Below are 17559 nucleotides of genomic sequence, written 5' to 3'. Positions count from 1 at the left end.
AGCCACGTAGCGTATTGCCCAGCTACGTAGCGTATTGCCCAGCAACGTAGTATACAGTACAGAGCCACGTAGTATACAGCACAGCCACATAGTATATTGGCCAGTCACGTAGTATATTGCCCAGCCACGTAGTATATTGCCCAGCCACGTAGTATATTGCCCAGCCGCGTAGTATATTGCCCAGCCGCGTAGTATATTGCCCAGCCGCGTAGTATATTGCCCAGCCGCGTAGTCTATTGCCCAGCCGCGTAGTCTATTGCCCAGCCGCGTAGTCTATTGCCCAGCCGTGTAGTCTATTGCCCAGCCGCGTAGTCTATTGCCCAGCCGCGTAGCGTATTGCCCAGCCACGTAGCGTATTGCCCATTCACGTAGCGTATTGCCCATTCACGTAGCGTATTGCCCATTCACGTAGCGTATTGCCCATTCACGTAGCGTATTGCCCATTCACGTAGCGTATTGCCCAGCCACGTAGCGTATTGCCCAGCCACGTAGCGTATTGCCCAGCAACGTAGTATACAGTACAGAGCCACGTAGTATACAGCACAGCCACATAGTATATTGGCCAGTCACGTAGTATATTGCCCAGCCACGTAGTATATTGCCCAGCCACGTAGTATATTGCCCAGCCACGTAGTATATTGCCCAGCCACGTAGTATATTGCCCAGCCACGTAGCATATTGCCCAGCCACGTAGCGTATTGCCCATTCACGTAGCGTATTGCCCATTCACGTAGCGTATTGCCCATTCACGTAGCGTATTGCCCATTCACGTAGCGTATTGCCCATTCACGTAGCGTATTGCCCAGCCACGTAGCGTATTGCCCAGCCACGTAGCGTATTGCCCAGCAACGTAGTATACAGTACAGAGCCACGTAGTATACAGCACAGCCACATAGTATATTGGCCAGTCACGTAGTGTATTGCCCAGACACGTATGTAACAGGTTACAAAAGAGTTAAAATAAAAAATAAACATATACTCACCTTCCGAAGGCCCCTTGTAGTCCTGTCACCTGTGTGCGGTGCACGCGGCAGCTTCCAGTCCCAGGGTTGGATGAGCGCAGGACCTGTGATGACTTTGCGGTCACATGACCGTGACGTCATGGAAGGTCCTTCTCGCATACCATCCTTGGCCCCGGAACCTGCCGATTGCACTGCCGAGGAGAAGACACGACGGCGGAGGGTGAAAATAACCTTTATCTTTTTATTATTATTATTATTTGTAACATTACATCTTTTTACTATTGATGCCTCATACGCATCAGCAATAGTAATTAGTTGGTCACACAGGGTTAATAGCTGCGTTAATGGAGTGCGTTACACCACGGTCCATTAACGCTGGCATTAACCCTGTGTGACGGCTGACTGGAGGGGAGTACGGAGCGGGCACTGACTGCAGGGAGGAAGGAGCGGCCATTTTTCCGCCGGACTGTGCCGGTCGCTCATTGGTCGTGGCTGTTTGGTCGCGGCAAATCAGCGACTTGGATTTCCATGACAGACAGAGGCCGCGACCAATGAATATCCGTGACAGAAAGTCAGACGGAAGTGACCCTTAGACAATCATATAGTGTGTGTATATATATATATATATATATATATATAGATAGATAGATAGATAGATATATATATATATATATATATATATATATATATATATATATATATATATATATATATATATATATATATATATATATATATATATATCTATATATATCTATAGATATAGATATATATATATATATATAGATATAGATATATATATATATATATAGATATATATATATATATAGATATATATACGATATATATATACTGTATATATGTTTATATTAATAATAGTAATAATAATTTTATTTATATAGTGCCAACATATTCTGCAGCGCTTTACAAATTATAGAGGGGACTTGTACAGACAGACAATAGACATTACAGCATAACAGAAATCACAGTTCAAAATAGATACCAAGAGGAATGAGGGCCCAGCTCGCAAGCTTACAAACTATGAGGAAAGGGGAGACAGGAGAGGTGGACGGTAGCAACTGCTTTAGTTAGTCGGACCAGCCATAGTGTAAGGCTCAGGTGTTCATATAAAGCTGCATGAACCAGTTAACAGCCTGAGTATGTAGCAGTACAGACATAGAGGGCTATTAACTGCATAAAGTGTATGAGAACATGATGTGAGGAACCTGATTGTTTTTTTGTTGCTGTTTTTTTTATGGGCCACACAAGGATAGTTAGGTTAATGCGTTGAGGCGGTAGGCCAATCTGAACAAGTTAGTTTTTAGGGCACGCTTAAAACTGTGGGGATTAATCGTATTAACCTGGGTAGTGCATTCAAAAGAATCGGCGCAGCATGAGTAAAGTCTTGGAGACGGGAGTGGGAGGTTATGATTATTGAGGATGCTAACCTGAGGTCATTACCGGAGCGGAGGGCACAGGTAGGGTGGTGGACTGAGACCAGAGAAGAGATGTAGGGTGGTGCTGAGCCATGGAGAGCTTTGTGGATGAGGGTAGTAGTTTTGTACTGGATTCTTGAGTGGATGGGTAACCAGTGTAATGACTGGCACAAGGTAGAGGCATTGGTGTAATGGTGAGGAATATGATCCTGGCAGCAGCATTCAGGACAGATTGGAGCGGGGAGAGTTTAAGAGGGAGGCCGATTAGTAGATAGTTACAATAGTCCAGACGAGAATGAATAAGTGAAACAGAGTTTTTGCCGAGTCGAAAGTAAGAAAAGGGCGAACTCTAGAAATGTTTTTCAGATGCAGATAAGAAGAGCGAGCCAGTGATCTGGTGTGGGGGGTGGATGAAAGCTCGGAATCAAGTATGACCCCAAGGCAGCGGGCATGTTGCTTTGGAGTAATGGTGGAACCGCACACAGAGATGGCAATGTCAGGCAAAGGTAGGTTAATAGAGGGAGAAAACACGAGGAGTTCAGTTTTTGACAGGTTCAGTTTCATGTAGAGGGAGGACATGATGTTAGAGACAGCGGTAAGACAATCACTGGTGTTTTCTAAAGAGGTCGGCGTGATATCAGGAGAAGTGTATAATTGGGTGTCATCAGCATAGAGATGGTACTGTAAACCAAATCTACTGATTGTATACTGCCCCTATTGGACAAACAAAGAGAAGAGGAGGGGGCCTAGGACTGATCCTTGAGGAACCCCTACAGTAAGGGGAAGGTGAGAGGAGGAGGAACCAGCAAAAGATACAGTGAAGGATCGGTCAGAGAGATAGGAGAAGAACCAGGAGAGAACGGTGTCCTTGAGGCTGATGGAGCCGAGCATAGTGAGGAGGAGCTGATGATCCACAGTATCAAATGCTGCGGTGCGATCCAAGAGAATTAGCATGGAGTAGTGACCATTAGATTTAGCTGTTAGTAGGTCATTAGGGACTTTAGTAAGGGCAGTTTCAGTAGAGTGTACAGAGTGGAAACCAGATTGAAGAGGGTCAAGAAGAGAGTTATCTGAGAGATGGCGGGTAAGACTGGAGTGGACCAGGCATTCGAGGAGTTTAGAGATGAAGGGAAGATTAGAGACAGGTCTATAATTAGCAGCACAGTTTTGATCTAGGGATGGTTTTTTAAGTAATGGATGTGTGGTGCCATGCTTAAATGAGGAGGGAAAAATGCCAGAAGTGAGAGAAAGGTTGAATGTTTTTGTTAGGTGAGAGGTGACAGCCGGTGAAAGGGACTGGAGGAGATGTGACGGAATGGGGTCACTGGTGCAAGTGGTTGGGCGAGAAGATGCAAGCAGCCTGATTACTTCTTCTTCTGTAACTGGTTCAAAGTCAGAGAGTGTACTAGATGCAGTGGGGGAGGGAGGACAGTGCATGGTATGAAGGGATTGGGAGATAATTTCCTGTCGAATGTGGTCAATTTTTTTTTAAAGTAATTGGCCAGATCGTCAGCGCGGAGATCCGTGGTGGGGCCTGCACTCTTGGGTTGAGTAGGGACTGGAAAGTGTCAGAGACTTTTAGGGTTATTGGACAGCGAGGTGATAAGGGTGTTAAAATAGGTTTGTTTGGAGAGGTGAAGGGCAGAGTTGTATGTATTTAGCATGAACTTATAATGGATGAAATCTTCGGGTATATTAGATTTTCTCCACAGACGTTCGGCACACCTGGAGCACCGCTGTAGGAAACGTGTTTGCAGCATGTGCCACGGTTGTCGCCGTCTGTGCCGAGTTGTTCTATGTATAGGAGGTGCAGCTTAGATCCAGGGCACTTTGCAGGGTTTTATTGTAATGCATATATATCAAAAAGAGTTAAGAGCAGCACAAAAAAACAAAAAGCAAAATTAGGGTGCAGAGCCCCCCAGGCATATACCAAACCTTGTCATAGGAGTCCAAAAATTAGAGGCAGCACACCATTACAGGCTGAAGTTTTAAAGGTGCTTAAATTTAATTGCCCATTATGGCAACGATTCGGCCCATGGAGAGCCTTTCTCAAGCAGTAATATATATATTATAATCGTATATACTGTATACAGGGTCCACCACCACTCCATATTAACCCTTTCCTCTCTTTCAGACAGCTGGTCCCCGACGTCCACACTCTAAGCTATTACCTTCCTGATGGGACGGGTGTGAGGGAGCAGAGGCTGCCGCAGGTGAGGGGTCGTAGGCTACACCCAGGGCTGGGCCAGCGACATGTTACTCACCTGAGCAGCTTATCACCTTAGCAACCAGAGATTTGGTTGGTGAGGGGCCGCACGGCTGCGGAACCACTGAATTTTGGATGATTTCTCTCCTTTTCTAGAAGGTGACCTGCTATTATCACGGGAGGCCGGCGGGAGGCGAGGGTCCGTGGAGCAGCCTCAGCCTGTGCTCTGGCCTCAGGTATGTAACCAGCAGCACTGAAGTAATATTCCACTCCTCAGTGCACTGTATATGGGGACGGTGCAGCTCCTCAGTGCTCTTGGCCCTCTATATATGGGAACAATGCTGCTCCTCAGTGCGCTTGGCCCTCTATATACGGGGACGATGCTGCTCTTCTGTTCACTAGGCCCTCTATATATGGGGCGATGCTGCTCCTCAGTGCGCTCGGCCCTCTGCATACGGGGGTTGTGCTGCTCTTCAGTGCTCTCGGCCCTTTGCATATCTGACTCGGTACCGCTCCACGGTGCTCTCTGCCCTTTGCATACAGGGTTGATGCCGTTCCTCCGTGCTCTCGGCCCTTTGCATAGAGTGGTGTTGCCGCTCCTCAGTCCTGTATATACTGTGGCAGTGCCACTTTTCGATGCTCTCTGCCCTTTACATACCGTGGTGGTGCCACTCCTCGGTGTGCTCGGCCCTCTGCATACGTGGGTGGTGCCGCTCCTCGGTGCTCTTGGCCCTTTGCATATAGAGTTGGTGCCGCTCCTCAGTGCACTCGGCCTTTTGCATACAGAGGTGGTGATGCTCCTCAGTGCGCTTGGTCCTCTGCATACAGGGGTGGTGCTCCTCTTGGCCATCTGCTTAGGGGGGATGGTGAGGGTGCCGCTCTTCTGGGCTCTTAGGCCTCTTTAACACTTCCGTTTTTACAATCTGCTCAGGATCTGTCAAAATGTTGAAAAGATGGATCCTGTGCGGATTGTAAAGATTGGGTGCACTGGGCCCGTTTTCCTAACGGACCCGTCGAGGCTATATTCACCTGTTGTGTATGCGTCTTTGCAGCGGTTTTCCACTGCGAAAATGCATGCACAACAGAACCCAGGATTAAAATAATAATAAATAAAAAAAATCGCAATATTCTTACCTTCTGGCGTCTCGCGCAACTTTACCGATGCTCCCGGCAGCTGGCGTTCCCAGTAATGCCTTGCGTTACAATGACCTCTGATGACGTTGCGGTCTCGCGAGACCGCAACTTCATCGGGTAATTTTGCAATGCATCACTGGGAACGCCAGCTGCCGGGAGCATCGCGAGCATCGGTAACGCTGTGCGGGACTCCGGAAGGTGAGAATATTGCGATATTATTTTTTTATTTTTATTTTTTTAAACATATCTTGCTACTATTGATGCTGCATAGGCAGCATCAATAGTAAAAAGAGAGAGCGAGAGAGAATTTCCCTGACTGGAAATTCTTCCACGCATGCTCAGTTTCAAGAGACGGCATCCGTCTCTGGATTCCTGCTTTTCACAGCGACGGATCCTGCGCCCATAGGCTTCCATTATAGCCAACGACGGGCAGTGCAGGATCCGTCGCTGAGCGATTTTCCAACGTACAGAGAAAATGTTCCTCTGTGCGTTGTCCCCGCCCGACGGACAGCAATTTTACGACGGATCCAGTGCACGACGGATGAAACGGATGGCCATTCGTCACAATCCGTCGCTAATACAAGTCTATGAGAAAAAACAGGATCCAGCAGAAAAATTTGCTGGATCCTGTTTTTTCAAAAATCGACGGATTTTGACAGGAGCTCAAAGACGTTAGTGTGAAAGAGGCCTTATCCCTCAACTTACGGGGGTGGTGCTGCTCCTTGGTGCTATTTGCCCTCTGCATACTGGGTGGTGCCGCTCCTTGGGGCATTCAGCCCTCTGCATATGGGGTGGTGCCCCTTTTTTGATCTTTCAGCCTTCTGTTTGGTTTGTGAGGGTGCCGCTCTTCTGGGCTCTTATCCCTCAGCTTACGGGATTGGTTCTGCTCCTTGGTGCTTTCGGCCCCCTGAATATGGGGTGGTGCCCCTTTTTGGTGCTTTCGGCCCTCTGCTTGGGGGGATTATGGTGCCGTTCTTCAGTGCTCTCGACCCTCTAATTAGGGGGGATGCCCCTCCTTGGTGCTCTCGGCCTTCTGCGTGGGGGGTGAAGGTGCTGCTCTTCGGTGCTCTCGGCCCTCAGCTTACGTGGGTGGTACTGCTCCTTGGTGCTTTCGGCCCTTTGCATCTGTGGTGGTGCTCCTCCTTGGTGCTCTTGGCCCTCAGCTTACGGGAGAGGGGGCCACTGACTGGTGTGCTCTTCTGCCCCAAACCAATACATCATAGCTGAATATTTCAAAACTAAAAATTTTGGTGGTACCTGTGCCTGTATATACCTCATGTCACACCTCTCTCCAGGGGGACCATCGTTCTTGCAACAGAGCAGAGGTTCAGCATTGAGCCAGTTGTGGATGATCCCCAGTACAAGCACATAGTTAGGCACATTAGAGAGCGGCAGAAAACAATGTGCATAGTGGAAAATGAAGATCTGTCTGTGACCAGGAGGGCTGGACGAGTGCTGCTTAGCCTAGGAGACGAGAAAACGAGCCCACAGCAGCCAAAGGCATCTTACAGGGTGAGAGGGGTATGGAGTGCATGGGTTTACAGAGCAGATAAAGCACATGGTATGTTCTGGATGATCATGTCCTGTATCTGCAGGTGGAGAGCGAGGTCAAATATGTGGAGCTTGTGATGGTGGCTGATAACAGCGAGGTGAGTGTGACCCAGTGACCTCACTAGTGTCTGCTATTCCCCATGTCATTAATGTCCGTGCCCACCTCATGTAGTTAAGCTGTTTCTTCTTCTCTTCCAGTATAAGATTCTGCAGGAGGATCTGAGACGACTTCATGTCCGGATGCTGGAGATTGCTAACTGGATGGACGCTGTGAGTTCTGAAGCGCCCCTTGGGGCCTGTCTCCCTTGTATCCAGTTCTGTAACATCACATGTCCCCCTAGTTTTATCGGGCTCTGAATGTCCGGGTGGTTCTGGTCATGGTGGAGGTGTGGAGCCAGAAGGACCTGATTCCAGTCAGTGAGGACCCTGCCGAGATGCTGAACTCATTCCTGTCCTGGAGAGAGAAGGACCTGATCAGCAGGGTGCCTCATGACAACGCGCAGCTGCTGACGTGCGTTTTTCTCCATTTGTGACGTTGTCTGTGCCCTACTTTTATTACCACTCTTGTCTCCCCGTGTGTGACGTCATCTGTGTGCTCCTCTTATTTTTCCTTGTCTCCCCATGTGTGATGTCGTCTGTGAGCTCCTCTTATTATCCCTCGTGTCTAGGTGTGTATGACATCGGCTATGTACTCTTATTATCCCTCGTAGCTCCCTGTGAGTGACGTCGACTGTGTATTCCTCGTATCTCCGTATGTGTGACATCATCTGCACTGCTTTTATTATTCATGGTGTCTCCCCATGTGTGACGTCATCTGTATGTTCCCCTTTTTATCCCTCGTGTCTCTGCATGTGTGACGTCATCCGTGTGCTCCCCTTATTTTCCCTCGTGTCTCCGTGTGTGTGACGTCGGCTATGTGCTCCTCTTATTATCCCTCGTGTCTACTTGTGTGTAATATCCTCTGTGCACTCCACTTATTAACCCTCGCGTCTACACAGGGGTGTGACATTTAAAGACTCATCCGTTGGGATGTCCATAGTGAACTCCATCTGCTCTGTGGATCGATCTGGCGGTGTGACGGTGGTAAGTGATTGCTTGGGGGTTCTGGTGGTCCTCCATGGCTCTTCCTCACTTTCCTACCCCTGACAGGATCACTCGGTCAGCGTTCTATTGGTGGCATCCACCATGGCACATGAGCTGGGTCACAATCTGGGCCTGAATCATAACGTTGCAGACGGGACGTGTGGGCAGCCCAGGACAGGGAAGCAGTGGATAATGACGCAGTCCACGGGGTGAGTGTGCACCCCTGTAACGTATAAGGGGCCTAGCTGACTGCAGCTCTCTATGTGATGTGCCTGTGTTATTGGCAGGTTCATGCCAGGCCTGGAGTTCAGCAACTGCAGCTTGGAAAGTCTACTCCGTAGTCTGCGCCAAGGGGGAGGATCCTGTCTGTATAATGTGCCCAGTCCAGGCCGCATGTACGGGAAGCCACTGTGTGGTAACCTGCTGGTGGAGAAAGGCGAAGAGTGTGACTGTGGCCTGCTGCAGGTGAGGAGGGATCGCCACATGGCTCAGCTTGACTTCTGTGGCCTCAGCTTCTACCTTCTTTCCGGCTCCCTCTGCGGCCCTTTCTGTCTCTCCCCTCTGCGGCCCTTTCTGTCCCTCTTCTCTGCGGCCCTGTCTGTCCCTCTCCTCTGCGGCCCTGTCTGTCTCTCCCCTCTGCGGCCCTGTCTGTCCCTCCCCTCTGCGGCCCTGTCTGTCCCTCCCCTCTGCGGCCCTGTCTGTCCCTCCCCTCTGCGGCCCTGTCTGTCCCTCCCCTCTGCGGCCCTGTCTGTCCCTCCCCTCTGCGGCCCTGTCTGTCCCTCCCCTCTGCGGCCCTGTCTGTCCCTCCCCTCTGCGGCCCTGTCTGTCCCTCCCCTCTGCGGCCCTGTCTGTCCCTCCCCTCTGCGGCCCTGTCTGTCCCTCCCCTCTGCGGCCCTGTCTGTCCCACTTTCCCTCCCTCCTTCTGATCCTGGCCCTGTCAGTCCGTCCCTCCCTCCATCTGTTCCCGGCACCGTCAGTCCCTCCTTCTGTTCCCATCCCCTCTCCGTCCCTCCCTCCTTCTGTTCCCGGCAGGGCTGTGGAGTCAGTAAGCCAAACCTCCGACTCCACAACTCCGACTCCCTCAGGGTATGTGCACACGTCCGGATTTTTAGCGTTTTTTTTGCGGAATTTCGCTATAAAAACGCTATAATTCCGCATCAAAAATGCTAAAAATATGCATCCTATCATTTAGAATGCATTCCGGATTTTTTGTTCAGATGGATGCGTTTTTTTCCGCAAAAAAAACGCATTCCGCAAAAAAAATGGACATGCTCATTCTTTTTGCGGATTTTTTGCGGATTTCTAAGCCAAAATGACTTTCAGGGGAAAAAAAAAAAAACGCAAAAAATCCGCGCAAAAACCGCGAAAAATCCGCGCGGAAAAAAACGCGATTTTCTGCCAGAATTCTCCGGATTTTGTCAGGAAAAAAACCTGACGTGTGCACATAGCCTCATACATGGCTCATGTTTAAGTGATAAATTTACTGTAGTAAAATGGTAATATCAGGCTTTTAATCTTAATTATGATACAATTATCAAGCCATTTAGATACATAAAATATATTTATTTGAATACAACTTTAGAACAAAAAAAATGTGCATATTTACAATTTATTATACGCTCTGCAGTAAGTGGAAAAAAAACAGTTTTCAACAAAAAGGTACTGAATAGCATTTGTGCGGTCTATGAATTTGTTCTGAGAAATAGTATCGGCTACATCAGATCCTCCTTTTTATAGATGACCTCAAATCTGACCTAATTATTTTAAGGCTAGAGAACAACCTCTCTACACTAACTTGGGTTGGTGGCAAAGCAGTAACCACATGGGCAACATCTCTAACAATTTCAGGGTGTCACGAATCACAGGGAGGGTATTTTTATCATCCCACCGCTCACACTAATATGTCATGAACCGGGGTTGTTTGCTTGTCCCAGTTCTTTTCTCAAGGGGATTTATCTATATTCTACTTTCCAGTTCCGGTTTGGAACTTGCAGCTCTCTGGCGCCCCCCTTGCCCTCAGGTCAGACAGGATACTGCACCTAGGATAATTAGTCACCAGAAAGGCTGCCTTACTTTTGTACTGGCTAATGGGCACACTGCAGCATGGGCGATATAACTACTCCCACTCAGGCGGGAACGATAATTATCAATGCCGTCCGTCGCTGCCAGGTTTCCCAAACGCGCAGGACAAATCCGATGCCACCAGCTACCTGAATTAAGGGGTCAGGAGCAACCCAATTTAGTAGCGTAATTCACTTCAGAGGACGTGACAGTACGTTATAGAGCAAGGAGAAACGAAGCTAGTAATTTTATATATTCAACTCCAAAAAGGTAGGCAGTGTTGACAAAAGTATAAAAAGATATTATAAAAGTAGACAAGTATTGTATGTACCGACAATTACAAATAAAAAGGGATTAATGGTGAAAATCAACTCACAGTTCCTTATGTCATTTCATAGCAGAACGTGCGGGGGAGGGGCAATACATCAAGATGCATTACACAGCATCTCTCAGCTGGTTAAAGGCTAGTAAAAAATGACCTCTCATGGTCTTATAGCCCCTGGTCGTGACATGACTGAGTGGGCAGAGCTATGGTATGCACTCCTACTTTCTCAGAGGGACTTATGGAACATTCATATTTACCGTAGCTCCAGGATGCAACCTCGTATAGCGACGACGGAATTACCATTGATCTTGTTTTGCGACTAGTATTCTATTAAGACCACACATGACCTTGCTATATTACATGGGTAAGCAGTAATTCGTTTCTCGGATATTCAGGGTACAGGAAATTGGAAAAAGCACTGGGTAATAGCCCGGCCGATGCAGAGGCCAAAAATGTATTTGTCCTGCTTCCAGACCTAAGCTGCGCGATTATGCACCAGTTTAAGAGACCAAAAGGAATGCCCCCTTCCCGACCATGGTTCTTTGTACAAAGCTGAGTAGGCCTGCCCGCTTCACACTGGTTTCACATTACAGCTGTATGCAGTCGGAGGGAGGAGGGAGCAGAAAAGAAGAGCTTTCTATGCAGCTGAAGAGGGGGGTCAGAGAGCCCACAGCGTGTCTGCCACCATGGTACTTTCTTGTTCAAATAATTTTTATTAAACATTTTGAAATTTAACCTTAATTGGGGAAGTAGGGGTGGGATAAGAGAGGAGAGGGAAAGAGATAAAGGTATATGAATGAGTAGGTATAAATATATTATCGGTCACTTAGTATCTACACCTGAAAAAGAAGAAAGGACCCCCCATACAATGGGGGAAGGACAGGCATACGGGCATACATATATCTTGAAGAGAGCATATATCACAAAGATATGTTATTAAATAGTCGCTTCACAACCTAAAAATAAAACATACCATATCCTTAAACAGTATGAAAAGTATAGCCAGTAAATTATGATAAACCTGTCCGTTCTGAGATCACTACTGTGACCCGTTGGAGGGCAATGTCCGGTTCAAACTCAGTAATAAAAGCAAGTGGAATTGTATGATTGTCATGTGGAAACAATGAAGTGAATCAAGAGAAGTATTATGGTTTTAAAACCATGGTACCTTCTAAAAAATTACTCAGAACATGGCATTTTTGCATTATCGTGACACAGGGTATAAAGGAATTGCCTCTTGCACAGTCAGTTTTGATGAACGATTGAACTCTTCTACTTCTTTGAGAGCAAGTGAAAAATTTTGCTGAAATATGGTCAATCTGTTTTCTATGGGAGTGGAATATTTTTCCCTGCAGCAACGCTTTTCCTGCTCCATGTTGTCCAAAAACTTGTCGAAATTAAACTCCTCATCTGATGAGGATGAAGGAACAGCAGCAGCAGCACTGGCAGGACCCCAGTCCTATTGCTCTTGGCCGTCCTGTAGCCCACTCATCCTAACTGCTACCTCAATCATAGGTTCTTTTCCTTTAATATGCTGTTGATCATCCAGCAATATACGATGACTCGGGTCCACATAAACAGCTACCAGAAGATTATTTTCTAATCGCAGTGTCTCTCCCCATTTCATTGAAGCAGCAATGCCATCTGTGATTAAACCTCTTCTTTGGGACAGGCAAAACAACAAGTTCTTCCACTCCTTGATAAAGATGCCTGGAGTTAAATCCTCAGCTTGTAACTTTTTAGTCACTGTAAATGGGTGATGAAGCAATTTCTTCAATTCAGCCACCTATGTCCATTGACCTTTATGTAGTGTTACCTGAGGGTAGGCCATATCTACAAGGAAGGGTTTCAGCACAAGCATTCGCTCAATCATTAAATAGGTGCTGCCCCACTGAGTGGCTTGATCCACAATTGCACCTTTTCCAGCACGTCTCTTCAAGATGGAATCAATTTCAGGAGTTGTGGCAGCAATAGCCAATTTACTCACTTTGCTAATCAGAGTTCCAGCATGTCCCTCTTGCAGACTATCTCTTATTGCCAGCTGCAGCGTGTGCGCAACACAGCGCATGTGATGAATAGGAAAGAGGTATGGAGCAGCTTCAACAAGATCATCTACTTGTAAAGAATCATTTTGCTGTTCTTCTGTAGTAATATCTGTGCTGAATCGCATTCCAGAACACACACACACAAATATATATGTCCTCATCGATCCTGTTACTGTATTTTCGAATTTGAGATGTTAGAAAACATTTCTTCCACTTATATTCTATGTTTAATGTATGTAAGTCATCAGAGCAGCTAATTTCTCCAAATATGAGATGAGGAAAAACAAACTAAAACCTCAAGCATGCAGAGACCACAAACGTACTGGACTATTGATTTATGCAGTTTATTGAAAGTTTAGATATTTAGAAATTCTGAGATGAGATGAAAGTAGGCTTTTTGTTTTTTTCCCCCCTTATCTGTAGAGGAGGAGCTTCACTACTTATCTTGAACATAAACTGCAGCATAGATTAATCTCAGCTAAAAGTCTAGACCTTAGATCAGGAATAGGACAGACATTTATAGAACATTTCATAACTTTCCCAAATTTTTATGAAAAATATTTCCCACAAACTGCATTACACTATTGTACCCAATTTATTATATATTTTAGGAGTCGGACCATTTTATACCGACTGACTCTACTAAAATGGACTCCGACTCCACAGCCCTGGTTCCTAGCCTCATCCATCCGTCCCTCCCTCCTTCTGTTCCCGGCCCCGTCCGTCCCTCCCTCCTCTTCCCGGCCCCTTCCGTCCCTTCCTCAGTCCTTCTGTTCCCGGCCCCATCTGTCCCTCCCTCCTTCTGTTCCTGACCCCATCCTTCCCTCCCTCCTTCTGTTCCCGCCCCCGTCCGTCCCTCCCTCCTTCTGTTCCTGGCCTCGTCCGTCCCTCCCTCCCTCCCTCCTTGTGTTTCCGGCCCTGTCATCCCTCTCTCCCTCCTTGTGTTTCCATCCCCGTCCGTCCCTCTCTCCCTCCTTGTGTTTCCGGCCCCGTCCCTCCCTCCCTCCTTGTGTTTCCTGCCCCGTCCGTCCCTCCCTCCCTCATTGTGTTTCCTGCCCCGTCCGTCCCTCCCTCCTTGTGTTTCCTGCCCCGTCCGTACCTCTCTCCTTGTGTTTCCGGCCCTGTCCGTCCCTCCCTCCCTCCTTGTGTTTCTGGCCCTATCCGTCCCTCCCTCCCTCCTTGTATGTCCGTCCCTCCCTCCTTGTGTTTCTGGCTCTGTCCATCCCTCCCTCCTTGTGTTCCGTCCCTCCCTCCTTGTATGTCCATCCCTCCCTCCTTGTGTTTCTGGCCCCGTCCGTCTCTCCCTCCTTGTGTTTCTGGCCCCGTTCGTCCGTCACTCCCTCCTTGTGTTCCCGGCCCCGTCGGTCCCTCCTCTCCCTCCCGTCTGTTCCCGGCCCCGTCAGTCCCTTCTTCCCTCCTTCTGTTCCCGGCTCCGTCCGTCCCTCCCTCCTTGAGTTTCAGTCCCTCCCTCCCTCGTTTCCGTCCGTCCGTCCCTCCTTCTGTTCCCGTCCGTCAGTCCCTCCCTCTGTGGCCCTGTCCATCAGTCCCTCCCTCCCTTTTAGTCCTGTCCGTCCCTCCCTCCTTTTTCGGCCCTCCCTCTGTGGCCCTGTTTTTCCATCTTTCCCTTTGTGGCGGCCCCATTCCTCTCCCTCTGTTTCCTGCTGTGTCCTTCCGTCTTTCTCTGTGGCCCTGTCAGTCCCTCCCTCTGTGGCCCTTGCTTAGACCTCCTCCCTAGCTCCCTCTGTGGCAATCCCATCCTGTCTGCTGTCTATATCTTGTGTGATCGGTGCCCCTCTGCCCGCAGGAGTGCGTGGACCCATGCTGTAATGCTAGCAGCTGCCAGCTGATGCCCGGGGCTGAGTGTGCCTCTGACGGCCTGTGCTGTGAGCAGTGTATGGTAAGCCGCCATCCCTCTTCTCTGGGTACAACATGTCCAGGCTCCGTTGATTAGTGTCATGTCACTGTACTCCGCAGATGAAGCCCCCTGGAACTCTGTGTCGTCAGGCATGGGGAGAGTGCGATCTCCCAGAGTACTGCAATGGCGCATCTCCCCACTGCCCTGCCAATGTCTACCTGCAGGATGGTGAGCCCTGTGCCACTAGAGGGGCGCACTGCTACTTGGGGGAGTGCCGAAGTCTCCACAAACAGTGCCAGGATCTGTGGGGCCCAGGTAAGGATGAATAAACCGCCTATGAGGGCAAACAAAATATATGCTCCTCCATAATGCATATACAAAAAAACCAAAAAAAGATGGACACTTGAGCTAAAAATATAGAAATTTATTAGAAATATTCAAAAAAATATAGCAAGCAACAATAATAGATAAGCAATGATACAAGACACAATAAGACGTGAAAGGCAACACACTAGTGCCACATACAGGAGAAAGTCAATGGCAGGATATTAAAATATAGCCAAAAGAAAGGGTGTACAGAATATATTACTCTGCAAGATGATGGTAAAAGTTACAATTATCACATCAGATCTATAGAGCCAATAAATAGAAAACTGAGTATAACATTGCGTTATGTGAACCCGTTTAACGGACTACGTTATAACGCGGTGTAACGTAGTCCGTTAACGCCGCCATTGCCTGTAATGGCGAACGCATCGCTAGCGCACGCCCACATTGGGTGTGCACTAGTGATGTGCCGTCATTTGAGTGACGGACCTCGAACGCTGCTTGCTAGCGGGATCGGCAAACGCGATCCCTTTTGGGACATTGTGTTAGCGCAGTCCGTATGTGAACGCAATGTGAACCTAGATATCTATGGAGCTTGTAAGGTGACTAATTGAAATACATGAAATATCTGATAAACAGTTATTATATGTATGTAGAGTGTACAATCAAAGTAGTAAATGCTAAAATGTAAGATATACGGATTACCCTTACAAGGTATCAATCTCTTGTGGGATAGCTGCAAAAATCAAAAGGGCTCTTAGAGCTAGACTAGATAAAAGAGAGGTTCATGTGCATAATAAGATTGTGGTAAGGTGCAAAGTGCGGCCTCTAAATAAATATACAAGGGGAAATACCATACGGTAGAAAAGCTGCACATGCAATAACCAAAATCAAAGAACCAACCTGCTGCTGTACGTGGGAAGGAGAAGCCCCGACGCGCGTTTTGCAAAATTGCTTCCTCGGGGGGCGTGAATGCTATGAGCCCTTTTGCTCTTTGCAGCTATCCCACAAGAGATTGATACCTTGTAAGGGTAATCCGTATATCTTACATTTTAGTATTTACTACTTTGATTGTACACTCTGTATCTATCTATATATCTATATATATAATTGCCTAAGGGTTTTTCCGTCTGTCTGTCTGTCTTTCTGTCCTGGAAATCCCACGTCTCTGGTCGAGGCCTGGCGGCCTCGACCAATCAATCAGCGACGGGCACAGTAACGATGATGTCATAAAGGACGTAGACATCCCGCGTCTCTGATTGGTCGAGGTCACCAGGCCTCGACCAATCAGCAACAGGCACAGCAACGATGATGTCATAATGGTTGCCATGGCGACGACGATGTCATAAAGGTTGCCTCGACCAATCAGCGACGGGCACAGTCTGCCACGAATTCTGTAATCATCATAGTCCATATAGTACTGGGACATGCATATTCTAGAACACCCGATGCGTTAGAATCGGGCCACAATCTAGTGTGTATATATATATATATATATATATATATATATATATATATATATATATATATATATATATATATATATATATATATATATATATATATATATATATATATATATATATATATATATATATATATATATATATATATATATATAGCATCGTGATTCCTCGCTAATCCCGCCCCCTGCACAGTAGCTCCGCCTCCCACCACATCACCACACACAATCACGCCCCCCAACCCATCACCACACAATCCCGCCCCCCAACACATCACCACAGACAATCCCGCCCCCAACACATCACCACACATAATCTCGCCCCCAACCCATCACCACACAAAATCTCGCCCCCCAACACATCACCACACACAATCCCGCCCCCCCAACCCATCACCACACAATCTCGCCCCCCAACCCATTACCACACACAATCACGCCCCCCAACCCATCACCGCACACAATCACGCCCCCACCCCATCAGCACACACAATCCCGCCCCCCACCCCATCAGCACACACAATCCCACCCCCCAACCCATCACCACACACAATCTCGCCCCCCAACCCATCACCACACACAATCACGCCCCCCACCCCATCACCACACACAATCACGTCCCCCAACCCATCACCACACACAATCCAGCCCCCCAACCCATCACCACACACAATCCAGCCCCCCAACCCCATCACCACACACAATCCCGCCCCCCAACCCATCACCACACACAATCTCGCCCCCCAACCCATCACCACACAAAATCTCGCCCCCCAACCCATCACCACACACAATCTCGCCCCCAACCCATCACCACACACAATCTCGACCCCAACCCATCACCACACACAATCCCGCCCCCCTACCCATCACCACACACAATCTCGCCCCCAACACATCACCACACACAATCCCGCCCCCCAACACATCACCACGCACAATCCCGCCCCCCAACCCATCACTTTTACACAATCTCGCCCCCCCAACCCATCACCACACACAATCCTGCCCCCCACCCCATCACCACACACAATCTCGCCCCCAACCCATCACCACACACAATCCCGCCCCCCTACCCATCACCACACACAATCTCGCCCCCAACACATCAC

General features: G+C 48.1%; 1 protein-coding gene across 8 annotated transcripts in view; it reads left to right on the top strand.

The window, feature by feature from the left end:
* Nucleotides 1-17559, top strand: part of ADAM15 (ADAM metallopeptidase domain 15) — a 52154-nt gene that overhangs the window by 9876 nt on the left and 24719 nt on the right. For all 8 annotated transcript variants that reach the window (XM_069769120.1, XM_069769138.1, XM_069769112.1 and 5 more), the window contains 11 exons: nt 4533-4611; nt 4764-4840; nt 7034-7250; nt 7334-7387; nt 7488-7559; nt 7631-7800; nt 8288-8372; nt 8439-8581; nt 8660-8837; nt 14608-14700; nt 14778-14973. In XM_069769120.1, coding sequence (XP_069625221.1) covers nt 4533-4611; nt 4764-4840; nt 7034-7250; nt 7334-7387; nt 7488-7559; nt 7631-7800; nt 8288-8372; nt 8439-8581; nt 8660-8837; nt 14608-14700; nt 14778-14973 — 1364 coding nt within the window. The remainder of the gene's footprint in view (nt 1-4532; nt 4612-4763; nt 4841-7033; nt 7251-7333; nt 7388-7487; nt 7560-7630; nt 7801-8287; nt 8373-8438; nt 8582-8659; nt 8838-14607; nt 14701-14777; nt 14974-17559) is intronic.

The sequence above is a fragment of the Ranitomeya imitator genome, chromosome 1, assembly GCF_032444005.1.
Source record: "Ranitomeya imitator isolate aRanImi1 chromosome 1, aRanImi1.pri, whole genome shotgun sequence".
In the NCBI taxonomy this organism is placed as follows: Eukaryota; Metazoa; Chordata; class Amphibia; order Anura; family Dendrobatidae; genus Ranitomeya; species Ranitomeya imitator.
The sequence above is the reverse complement of the archived record's forward strand: the minus strand, read 5'-3'. Positions and strand labels throughout refer to the sequence as shown.